This window comes from Coregonus clupeaformis, unplaced genomic scaffold, assembly GCF_020615455.1.
Source record: "Coregonus clupeaformis isolate EN_2021a unplaced genomic scaffold, ASM2061545v1 scaf1995, whole genome shotgun sequence".
Classification (NCBI taxonomy): domain Eukaryota; kingdom Metazoa; phylum Chordata; class Actinopteri; order Salmoniformes; family Salmonidae; genus Coregonus; species Coregonus clupeaformis.
Window position 1 is genome coordinate 40,001 of NW_025535449.1, and position 12,500 is coordinate 52,500.

The 12,500-nt window shown below is 45.8% G+C and overlaps 1 protein-coding gene across 1 annotated transcript in view; it reads right to left on the minus strand.

Annotated features, from left to right (window-relative positions):
- LOC121562509 (slit homolog 2 protein-like) overlaps positions 1 to 12,500 on the minus strand; it is a 35,773-nt gene that overhangs the window by 22,980 nt on the left and 293 nt on the right. Inside the window, exons 1-2 of the mRNA XM_045219032.1 lie at positions 11,722 to 12,500; positions 10,521 to 10,592 (exon numbers count right to left, since the gene is read on the minus strand). The exon at positions 11,722 to 12,500 is cut by the window's right edge and continues 293 nt beyond it. Of these exons, the coding sequence (XP_045074967.1) occupies positions 10,521 to 10,592; positions 11,722 to 11,936 (287 nt within the window). The 5' untranslated portion in view covers positions 11,937 to 12,500. The remainder of the gene's footprint in view (positions 1 to 10,520; positions 10,593 to 11,721) is intronic.

The following is a 12,500-nucleotide window of genomic DNA, read 5'->3' on the forward strand; positions in this document are numbered from 1 at the left end:
CTCTCTTCCCCTCTCTCCCTCTCTCTTCCCCCCTCTCTCCCTCTCTCTTCCCCTCTCTCCCTCTCTCTTCCCCCTCTCTCCCTCTCTCCCCTCTCTCCCTCTCTCTTCCCCCTCTCTCCCTCTCACTTTCCCTCTCTCCCTCTCACTTTCCCTCTTTTCCCCTCTCTTCCCCCCTCTCTCCCTCTCTCTTTCCCTCTCTCCCTCTCTCTTCCCCCCTCTCTCCCTCTCTCTTTCCCTCTCTCCCTCTCTCTTCCCCCCTCTCTCCCTCTCTCTTCCCCCCTCTCTCCCTCTCTCTTCCCCTCTCTCCCTCTCTCTTCCCCCCTCTCTCACTCTCTCTTCCCCTCTCTCCCGCCTTCTCTCCTTCTCTGAGCTGCATTCCTCCCTCCGTGGTTACATGTACTGACTGCTATCTCTTTCTGTCTTTCAGTCCTTCGCTCTATCACTTCCTGTGTAGTTAATGAGCGTAACACATGTCCCTGGGGCCGGCCGGTTAAAATAACTCCCTCCTGACACTTCCCATGTACATTAACACTGAGGACAGGCAGCATTAACACTGAGGACAGGCAGCATTAACACTGAGGACAGGCAGCATTAACACTGAGGAGAGGCAGCATTAACACTGAGGAGAGGCAGCATTAACACTGAGGCGAGGCAGCATTAACACTGAGGAGAGGCAGCATTAACACTGAGGAGAGGCAGCATTAACACTGAGGAGAGGCAGCATTAACACTGAGGAGAGGCAGCATTAACACTGAGGAGAGGCAGCATTAACACTGAGGAGAGGCAGCATTAACACTGAGGAGAGGCAGCATTAACACTGAGGGAGAGGCAGCATTAGCACTGAGGAGAGGCAGCATTAACACTGAGGAGAGGCAGCATTAACACTGAGGAGAGGCAGCATTAACACTGAGGACAGGCAGCATTAACACTGAGGAGAGGCAGCATTAACACTGAGGAGAGGCAGCATTAACACTGAGGAGAGGCAGCATTAACACTGAGGAGAGGCAGCATTAACACTGAGGAGAGGCAGCATTAACACTGAGGAGAGGCAGCAACAGCTCCAGATACGGATCCAGCCTCAGTACTTTAACAGGTGCTGCTGCTGCCTGCCTTCCTGTCAACCACATAGAGACACGGTCACACACACACAGACAGAGAGCAGCCTTCATTAGGCTACATTACAGACAGACAGACAGACAGACAGACAGACAGACAGACAGACAGACAGCAGCCTTCATTAGGCTACATGACAGACAGACAGACAGAGAGCAGCCTTCATTAGGCTACATTACAGACAGACAGACAGACAGACAGACAGACAGACAGACAGACAGACAGACAGACAAGGAGACAGACAGACAGACAGACAGACAGCAGCTTATTAGGCTACATGACAGACAGACAGACAGACAGCAGCCTCCATTAGGCTACATGACAGACAGACAGACAGCAGCCTCCATTAGGCTACATGACAGACAGACAGACAGCAGCCTCCATTAGGCTACATGACAGACAGACAGACAGACAGCAGCCTCCATTAGGCTACATGACAGACAGACAGCAGCCTCCATTAGGCTACATGACAGACAGACAGACAGCAGCCTCCATTAGGCTACATGACAGACAGACAGCAGCCTCCATTAGGCTACATGACAGACAGACAGACAGCAGCCTCCATTAGGCTACATGACAGACAGACAGACAGCAGCCTTCATTAGGCTACATGACAGACAGACAGCATTCTCCATTAGGCTACATGACAGACAGACAGCAGCCTTCATTAGGCTACATGACAGACAGACAGCAGCCTCCATTAGGCTACATGACAGACAGACAGACAGCAGCCTTCATTAGGCTACATGACAGACAGACAGACAGCAGCCTCCATTAGGCTACATGACAGACAGACAGACAGCAGCCTCCATTAGGCTACATGACAGACAGACAGACAGACAGACAGCAGCCTTCATTAGGCTACATGACAGACAGACAGACAGCAGCCTTCATTAGGCTACATGACAGACAGACAGACAGCAGCCTCCATTAGGCTACACGACAGACAGACAGCAGCCTCCATTAGGCTACATGACAGACAGACAGACAGACAGCAGCCTCCATTAGGCTACATGACAGACAGACAGCAGCCTCCATTAGGCTACATGACAGACAGACAGCAGCCTCCATTAGGCTACATGACAGACAGACAGACAGACAGACAGACAGACAGACAGACAGACAGACAGACAGACAGACAGACAGACAGACAGACAGACAGACAGACAGACAGCAGCCTCCATTAGGCTACATGACAGACAGACAGCATTCTCCATTAGGCTACATGACAGACAGACAGCAGCCTTCATTAGGCTACATGACAGACAGACAGCAGCCTCCATTAGGCTACATGACAGACAGACAGACAGCAGCCTTCATTAGGCTACATGACAGACAGACAGACAGCAGCCTCCATTAGGCTACATGACAGACAGACAGACAGCAGCCTCCATTAGGCTACATGACAGACAGACAGACAGACAGACAGCAGCCTTCATTAGGCTACATGACAGACAGACAGACAGCAGCCTTCATTAGGCTACATGACAGACAGACAGACAGCAGCCTCCATTAGGCTACACGACAGACAGACAGCAGCCTCCATTAGGCTACATGACAGACAGACAGACAGACAGCAGCCTCCATTAGGCTACATGACAGACAGACAGCAGCCTCCATTAGGCTACATGACAGACAGACAGCAGCCTCCATTAGGCTACATGACAGACAGACAGCAGCCTCCATTAGGCTACATGACAGACAGACAGACAGACAGCAGCCTCCATTAGGCTACATGACAGACAGACAGACAGACAGACAGACAGACAGACAGACAGACAGACAGACAGACAGACAGCAGCCTCCATTAGGCTACATGACAGACAGACAGACAGCAGCCTCCATTAGGCTACATGACAGACAGACAGGAAGAAAACATTGTTTTGCTGGTGGTGAAGACGTCTATATGGGTCCTCTAATACAGGACTAGTAAAGGCTCAGTGCACTACTTTGGTGTAAAAATGTTGACTAAATGTATTTGAGTGTTTACCAGCATTTGTAACTTGAGTCTGATAATTATCTGTACAAAACAGTTAAGCTGATAATACTTGTGGAATATTATTATTTTATTTTTTTAAATTGGTGGGTAGATCAGCTTAATATTGTAGATAGATTGTAACTTCCATCAATGTAATTGTCTGCATCACTTCCAATCCCCCATGTTTTATATATATATATATATATATATACACATACACACATACACACATATACATACATACATACACATACATATCCTTTTTTTAAATATATATATTTCCCTTTATTACTTTCCAACCCCTTCCCTACTTGGAGTAAACTAGTGAACAACAATGCTTAGGCCTCTACTTCCAGCTTATACATACTATATACATTTTATGGACACAGTCAATTTTACAGTAATTATATTTTGTTTGTTCTTTCTCCTGAACTTCCACTACCCTCAACCTCTCCGATCATTTTCATGATGTCCATCCAGTTTGCTTCTATATGCCATATCTTTCTAACTGTGCTCCTTCACAAAAGCTCCCAACCTGCAACCTATATACTTATTATGGACACAGTATGCTTTACATTAGTAGTTATCTTGTTATTATTTGTTGTTAGTTGTTATTAGTCCCATCCTTCAATTCCATTCAACACCTCCCATCTATCTCTTAACACCATCCATATTGGATTTCTATTTGCCATATATTTTTCAACTGTACTGTGATGTCTTACAAATGTTCTGAACCTTTCTATTCTCATTGTTTCTACAGATTGTGAATTGAAAATAAAAAAATTTGCTAATAGTATTATTATGTTATTGATCGATTGACAATGACTTTTCAGATAACCCAGTAGTGCTATCTGCAGGGTTAGCTCCAGGTAAATATTTCAATCCTTTAGCCATTCCTGGACCTGTGTCCAAAAACAAGCTACAAATGGACAGAACCAAAACAAATGATCTAAGGATTCTGTCTCTTCGCAGCAAAATCTGCAGAGCTGGGAAGATTGTATCCCCCATATAAATAACATTCTATTGGTAGCAAGAATTTTATACAATAATTTAAATTGAAAGATTCTATGTTTTGAATCCGGTGTCGTTTCGCGTATCAGTTCATAAACACTATGCCATGGGATCGGTACGTCAGAAATCTCTTCCCAACTATTTTGCAATCTATATGGGACGGCTGTCAATCCTTTGGTCCTTAAATTAAACTGATATACTTTTTTATTTATCACAGTTTTCTTTAACCAATTAATGTTCTTTAATGCAAGGCCGACAGACAAGTTCCTTACTTTCTCCCCCTTCCACTTTCCTCTTCCATTATTGCGGTAAGGCTGCAATTATTTGGTTGTAATTTTGGGTAGAGCAGACATTTCCATATGTTTTTGTTAGCTGCATGTGCGACATAACTCCACCAGTCCTACCGATGATATCTTTTACGAAGATTATACCTTTTTTAAACATTTTGTCAAACAAATATGTTTTTTTTTATCAATTAGTATATTTGAGTTTAACCACAATATTTGTTGCATTATTTGTTCTGTCGTTTCTGGAGGATTAAATTGAAATTGCAACCAACTTTCTATGGCTTGTTTTAGAAATAGTGATATTTGGGAGATGATTTCCTTTTCAAATAACTGAAAGTGAGAGGTTGTAATCTGAATAAAGGGGAAAAGGCCATTCTTGAACATGGAGTGAGACAATCTCACTAATTTGCTAGAGAACCAGTTCGGATTTAAGTATAACTTTTGTATGACTGAAGCTTTTAGTGATAGGTCTAATGTTTTGATATTTAATAATTTCTGTCCTCCGAATTCATATTCATTATATAAATAGGCCCGTTTAATTTAGTCTGGCTTGCCGTTCCAAATAAAATGGAATCTTTTTTTATCGTATAATTTTTTTAACAGTTCGCGTAGGCGTAGGTCGAGACCATAAGCAAATAGGTAAACTGGGATAATACCAAAGAGTTAAATCAGGGTGATTTTTCCACAAATTGACAGGTATTTACCTTTATTAAAACCAACCTTACTAGAATGATTCACCTTCCTGGTTTTATGGTGACAACATCTGCGGCGCGATTGCAATTGCAACTTCTGGAGATGTGGGAATGCGATCCGATATGTAAGATGGCTCCGATTTATGTTCACAAAACACAGGCCTGTTTGGGAGCAGTAGAACGGTGAGTGGACATTCTCCCTTTTTGTATTTATATTGGATCTTTTGTCCAGCTGCTGTGAAAAGTTTGGATGCCTGTGAAATCATCCTTAGTCTGCGTTGTTTTAATATTATCTGGCCACTGGGAGAAATGATGCTGCCTGTAAGTGTGACATAGCCCTATTTAAAAACAAGTTGTTGTTTCGTTTTGTTTAGAATTTGATTAGAATTATTTGTTCTCTTTGTAGGCCTTATCAACATTGAATGTAATCTTGCTTATTGACAATGTTTGGCACGTCCATGGTCAGCCATAATGTAATTTACAGTAGGCCTAAGCCCCTATATCAGTGTGAATGCTATTGAAGCCATGCAAATTACATAGAACTATGTGGACTGCAAATGGGTTCAAGTTAACCTATGGAGGTCACATGTCCGACATGCGAGTCACGCAGACATGGAATAGAGTCACACTGACATGGAGTCACACAGACATGGAGTCACGCAGACATGGAATGGAGTCACACAGACATGGAGGCACACAGACATGAATGGAGTCACACAGACAGGAATAGAGTCACACAGACATGGAGTCACACAGAAGGATGGAGTCACACAGACATGGAGTCACACAGACATGGAATGAGTCACACAGACATGGAGATGGAGTCACACAGACATGAATGGAGAGATGGAGTCACACAGACATGGAGTCACACAGACAATGGAGTCACACAGACATGGACACAGACATGGAGTCACACAGACATGGAATCACACAGACAGGAATGGAAGAGTCACACAGACATGGAATCACACAGACATGGAATGGAGTCACACAGACATGGAGTCACACAGACATGGAATGGAGTCACACAGACATGGAATGGAGTCACACAGACATGGAATGGAGTCACACAGACATGGAATGGAGTCACACAGACATGGAATGGAGTCACACAGACATGGAATGGAGTCACACAGACATGGAGTCACGCAGACATGGAGTCACACAGACATGTAATGGAGTCACACCGACATGGAGTCACGCAGACATGGAGTCACACAGACATGGAATGGAGTCACACCGACATGGAGTCACACAGACATGGAATGGAGTCACACCGACATGGAGTCACACCGACATGGAGTCACACCGACATGGAGTCACACAGACATGGAGTCACACAGACATGGAGTCACACAGACATGGAGTCACACAGACATGGAGTCACACAGACATGGAGTCACACAGACATGGAGTCACACAGACATGGAGTCACACAGACATGGAGTCACACCGACATGGAATGGAGTCACACAGACATGGAATGGAGTCACACCGACATGGAGTCACACCGACATGGAGTCACACAGACATGGAGTCACACAGACATGGAATGGAGTCACACAGACATGGAGTCACACCGACATGGAATGGAGTCACACAGACATGGAGTCACACCGACATGGAGTCACACAGACATGGAATTGGAGTCACACAGACATGGAGTCACACAGACATGGAGTCACACAGACATGGAATGGAGTCACACAGACATGGAATGGAGTCACACAGACATGGAGTCACACAGACATAGAATGGAGTCACACAGACATGGAGTCACACAGACATGGAGTCACACAGACATGGAGTCACACAGACATGGAATGGAGTCACACAGACATGGAGTCACACCGACATGGAATGGAGTCACACAGACATGGAGTCACACCGACATGGAGTCACACAGACATGGAGTCACACAGACATGGAATGGAGTCACACAGACATGGAGTCACACCGACATGGAGTCACACAGACATGGAGTCACACAGACATGGAGTCACACAGACATGGAGTCACACCGACATGGAATGGAGTCACACAGACATGGAGTCACACAGACATGGAGTCACACAGACATGGAGTCACACAGACATGGAGTCACACAGACATGGAGTCACACAGACATGGAGTCACACAGACATGGAATGGAGTCACACAGACATGGAGTCACACAGACATGGAGTCACACCGACATGGAGTCACACAGACATGGAGTCACACAGACATGGAGTCACACAGACATGGAGTCACACAGACATGGAATGGAGTCACACAGACATGGAGTCACACAGACATGGAATGGAGTCACACAGACATGGAATGGAGTCACACAGACATGGAGTCACACCGACATGGAATGGAGTCACACAGACATGGAGTCACACCGACATGGAATGGAGTCACACAGACATGGAGTCACACAGACATGGAGTCACACCGACATGGAATGGAGTCACACAGACATGGAGTCACACAGACATGGAGTCACACAGATATGGAGTCACACCGACATGGAGTCACACAGACATGGAGTCACACAGACATGGAATGGAGTCACACAGACATGGAGTCACACAGACATGGAGTCACACAGACATGGAGTCACACAGACATGGAGTCACACCGACATGGAATGGAGTCACACAGACATGGAGTCACACCGACATGGAGTCACACCGACATGGAGTCACACAGACATGGAGTCACACCGACATGGAGTCACACAGACATGGAATGGAGTCACACCGACATGGAGTCACACCGACATGGAGTCACACAGACATGGAGTCACACAGACATGGAATGGAGTCACACAGACATGGAGTCACACAGACATGGAATGGAGTCACACAGACATGGAGTCACACAGACATGGAGTCACACCGACATGGAGTCACACCGACATGGAATGGAGTCACACAGACATGGAGTCACACAGACATGGAGTCACACAGACATGGAGTCACACAGACATGGAATGGAGTCACACAGACATGGAGTCACACAGACATGGAATGGAGTCACACAGACATGGAATGGAGTCACACAGACATGGAGTCACACCGACATGGAGTCACAGACATGGAGTCACACAGACATGTGGAGTCACACAGACATGGAGTCACACAGACATGGAGTCACACAGACATGGAGTCACACAGACATGGAGTCACACAGACATGGAGTCCACAGACATGGAGTCACACAGACATGGAGTCACAGAGACATGGAGTCACACAGACATGATGGAGTCACACAGACATGGAGTCACAGACATGGAGTCACACAGACATGGAGTCACACAGACATGGAGTCACACAGACATGGAGTCACACCGACATGGAATGGAGTCACAAAGACATGGAGTCACACGACATGGAGTCACACAGACATGGAGTCACACAGACATGGGAGTCACATAGACATGGAGTCACACAGACATGGAGTCACACAGACATGGAGTCACACAGACATGGAGTCCACAGACATGGAGTCACACCGACATGGAGTCACACAGACATGGAGTCACACCGACATGGAGTCACACCCGACATGGAGTCACACAGACTATGGAGTCACACAGACATGGAGTCACACAGACATGGAGTCACACAGACATGGAATGGAGTCACACAGACATGGAGTCACACAGACATGGAGTCACACAGACATGGAATGGAGTCCCACAGACATGGAGTCACACCAACATGGAGTCACACCGACATGGAGTCACACAGACATGGAGTCACACAGACATGGAGTCACACAGCAGCCTTTGTAGGCTTTATTCAGCTACTGGATAGGCTCAGAGAGATCACTCTAGGTTCAAGTCCGAATTTGACGTTTTCGAAGATCCCCAGGACGTCGGGAGACGCTGTCAAAACCGTCCACAAGGGGTTAAAAATTAAAATAAACTCAAAACAAGAGCCCAGAGCTGGGATTGAACCCACAGCCTATGGAGCAGGAGCTCACAGCTTATAGCACTACAACATCCATCCACAATGAGCTAGCAAGGACAGTCTTATTTCATGGCTAAACTTAACCCTGGAGTTGTTTTTCTGTTTAAACCCTATCCCAAACCTTCATCCGTAACGTAACATTCAATCGGAAATGAATGCCTGAATTGTTAACCAATCAGAAATTAATGCCTGAATTGTTAACCAATCGGAAATGAATGCCTGAATTGTTAACCAATCAGAAATGAATGCCTGAATTGTTAACCAATCGGAAATTAACGCCTGAATTGTTAACCAATCGGAAATTAACGCCAGAAGTTAACCCCTAGAGTTGTTTCTGTATCCCAAGCAATAACCCTTAACTTTAACCCGGTCAGATAATGCCTTAATTTAACCGTACCTGCCTAATCTGCCTGAAACGTCTGGAGCTCAGGTGGGAACCGCGTGTCTAAATACAGGACATCGCCACTAGGGGGGCGTCTTTGAGGTTATTACCATCGAGTGGCGCAGTGGTCTAAGGCACTGCATCGCAGTGCTAGCTGTGCCACTAGATATCCTGGTTCGTAGCCAGGCTCTGTCGTAGCCGGCCGCGACCCGGGAGACCCATGGGGCGGTGCACAATTGGTCCAGGGTAGGGCAGGGACTGGCCGGCAGGGATGTAGCTCAGTTGGTAGAGCATGGCGTTTGCAACGCCAGGGTTGTGGGTTCGATTCCCACGGGGGGGCCAGTATGAAAAATAAAAATGTATGCACTCGCTAACTGTAAGTCGCTCTGGATAAGAGCGTCTGCTAAATGACTAAAATAGTAGCTAGGGTGTTGCGGACGGGGTGGCAGATTAATCTGCAAACTCGTGTCATGTGTCATTTAGACTTCAACATTTGAGGTTTGGAGCAATTTAGACATTTGTAAAAACGTCTAATTCTGCAGTGAGACTGTGAGAACGTTTTGATAGGCTATAACTTTATATCAACGACTCTTAACCGTACCCTATAGGCTTATTTATAACCAGTTTAAAGGCTACTGAAAACGCCTTGTATAAAGGCCCCCCGTAGTCTACAGATGCTTTGCTGACAAATATCTACGTCTGTTTTTGTTTCTATGACCTCGAACTACAAACAAAATGGTTCATCACTTCATTGTGATGTTCAATGTCAGGGTGATAAACCCACATGAATTTAATAACGGCAACTTTCTATGATATTTAATCATTACAGTGTTTCATGTGAATGATCTGTTGTCAACTATGAAGCTTGAAGTTGTAAAGGTTCTGTTTGAATAACTATAGCCGACTATACAGGGTGGTCCTCTGTAGCTCAATGTGGTCCTCTGTAGCTCAGCTGGTAGAGCACAGCGCTTGTAACGCCAGGGGTAGTGGGTTCGATCCCCGGGACCACCCATACGTAAAAATGTATGCGCACATGACTGTAAGTCGCTCTGGATAAAAGCGTCTGCTAAATGGCTTATTATTATTACTTACAGCACGCGCAGATTCCTCAGTCCAGCGAAATCGGCCTTTGTGATTTTCGTCAGATTATTAGCGTTCAGATCCCTGGAGAAACAAGAAGTCACAATGAGTTACAATATGGACCCAAAAAAAAACAATCATGCATATTTACAAAATTTTTTATAAAACATATTTCAATAAAAACACATCCTACAATTTAATGTCTTATTATTATCATCCTAGTTATTTACATGATCTAGCCCACAATTAAATGATGACATAAACATTATGGGGAGCGTCACAGGATCCAGGAACAGCTTCCTCTTTCCATTACAGATGAGAGAAGCCTATCAAATAACGCGCTACATAAAGGGAGGCGTTTAATGTCATTGTAGCTACATTTAGGAGATCATTGGTTCAATCTGGTGACGGATAAATTAAAATGTTTCAGGGGTAGCCTAACAAATCACACCAATCTCCACAGCGGGTAGAAAAACAATCCCACAGGCTTTATTCACTTAATAGTAAACTCACCAAATCCGTTTTTGATTAGTTCGAGCTGTGTGTGTCGCGGTCGGGCTGAGGGTTTCGCGTTGCAACAGCGCGAGACGTCAAACATAAACCCATAACTTCACGAACCTCGTTACCGAATAACGTTAATTCGGCCGTAACCGGTAATCTATTCTATACTATTTTATTATATTTTCTATTATATATTTTTTTGTCATATATTCTATATCACAATGTAGTTCATTTAAACGGGCCAAATTAATTAACTGTCCGAGGCCAATGGTTCCACTCTCTCCACCACTTCTTTAATGATCAATAAAGTTCTATAACTGATCCACAAGGTTCTTTTGGGGTTCTGTTAATGAACCAGTTCACCAGAATGACTTATTTTGGACAACTCTGTCGTAGGACCTTTACAGCAGATAATAGCCTCGATGTATTATGATCATGGCTAGCTATATCAGTGGTTCCCAACCTTTTTAGGTTACTTGTTACCACCAACTGAATTTTTTTGCTCTGCCGGGAGTACACCTGAAGTACCCACCCCTTTGTGTGCATTTGACCAGTAACCCTATGATCTCATGAGTCTTCTTCAAGTAGCCCCTGTGGATAGGCCAAGTACCCCCCAGGGATCCAAGTACCCCTGGTTGGAAACCACTGGGGGCTATATGATAAACTTCAGGGAGGGTAGACAATAACCCCTATATATAGTTGATATACTCACAGTCTCTCTGTGTTACGGGGTATATTCCTGGGGACGACGCGGAGCCCCTGGCCGTGACAGTCCACAGTAGAGCCGGAACAGGAGCACTGCGCCGGGCATGGCTGGCCCTCTGCCCTGCCGGACAGCTCCAGGACCACCAGGACAACCAGCAGACAGCGACACAGACCCAGAGCTGAGGCAGGGGCCGGAGCAGCGAGGCTCGACTTTAGAGACATTATCCACTGCAGTGGACTGGTTTTAGTAGCCTACCGGAGGAGAGGGACCGAGGAGTCGCCCGTATAGTTCTAATCCACAGGAGGAGTAAAATCCCACGACGCGGAGGATTCCAACTCTCTCTCTCTCTCTCTGTTTGTTTCTTTTATGTGTTTTCTCCTGGCTTTTTATTTAAGTATGTAAATCACATGTCAGAACAAACCCGCAGGTCAGGATGACAGCGGTCGGGCGGAAAGAGAGTGAGGAAGGTTCCGCAGGTCTGGATGACAGCGGCCGGGCGGAAAGAGAGTGAGGAAGGTTCCGCAGGGCTGGTAGATGGACACTGGGGCTAGAGCGGGACAAAGTTCTTCCACATGGCCGCGGCATGCAGTGCGGTAATCCCCAGTGTGAAGCGATGCATGGACGGTTAAACCCCAAGAAAAAAACCTCCTAACGACCCTTTGGCGAACACACACACACACATACACACTCTCCAACTCCCACACACACACACACACACACACACACACACGTTTACACCAGGTGAGATTAGACTCAGCGCGAGGTGAGGTGAGTGATTGGCTGTT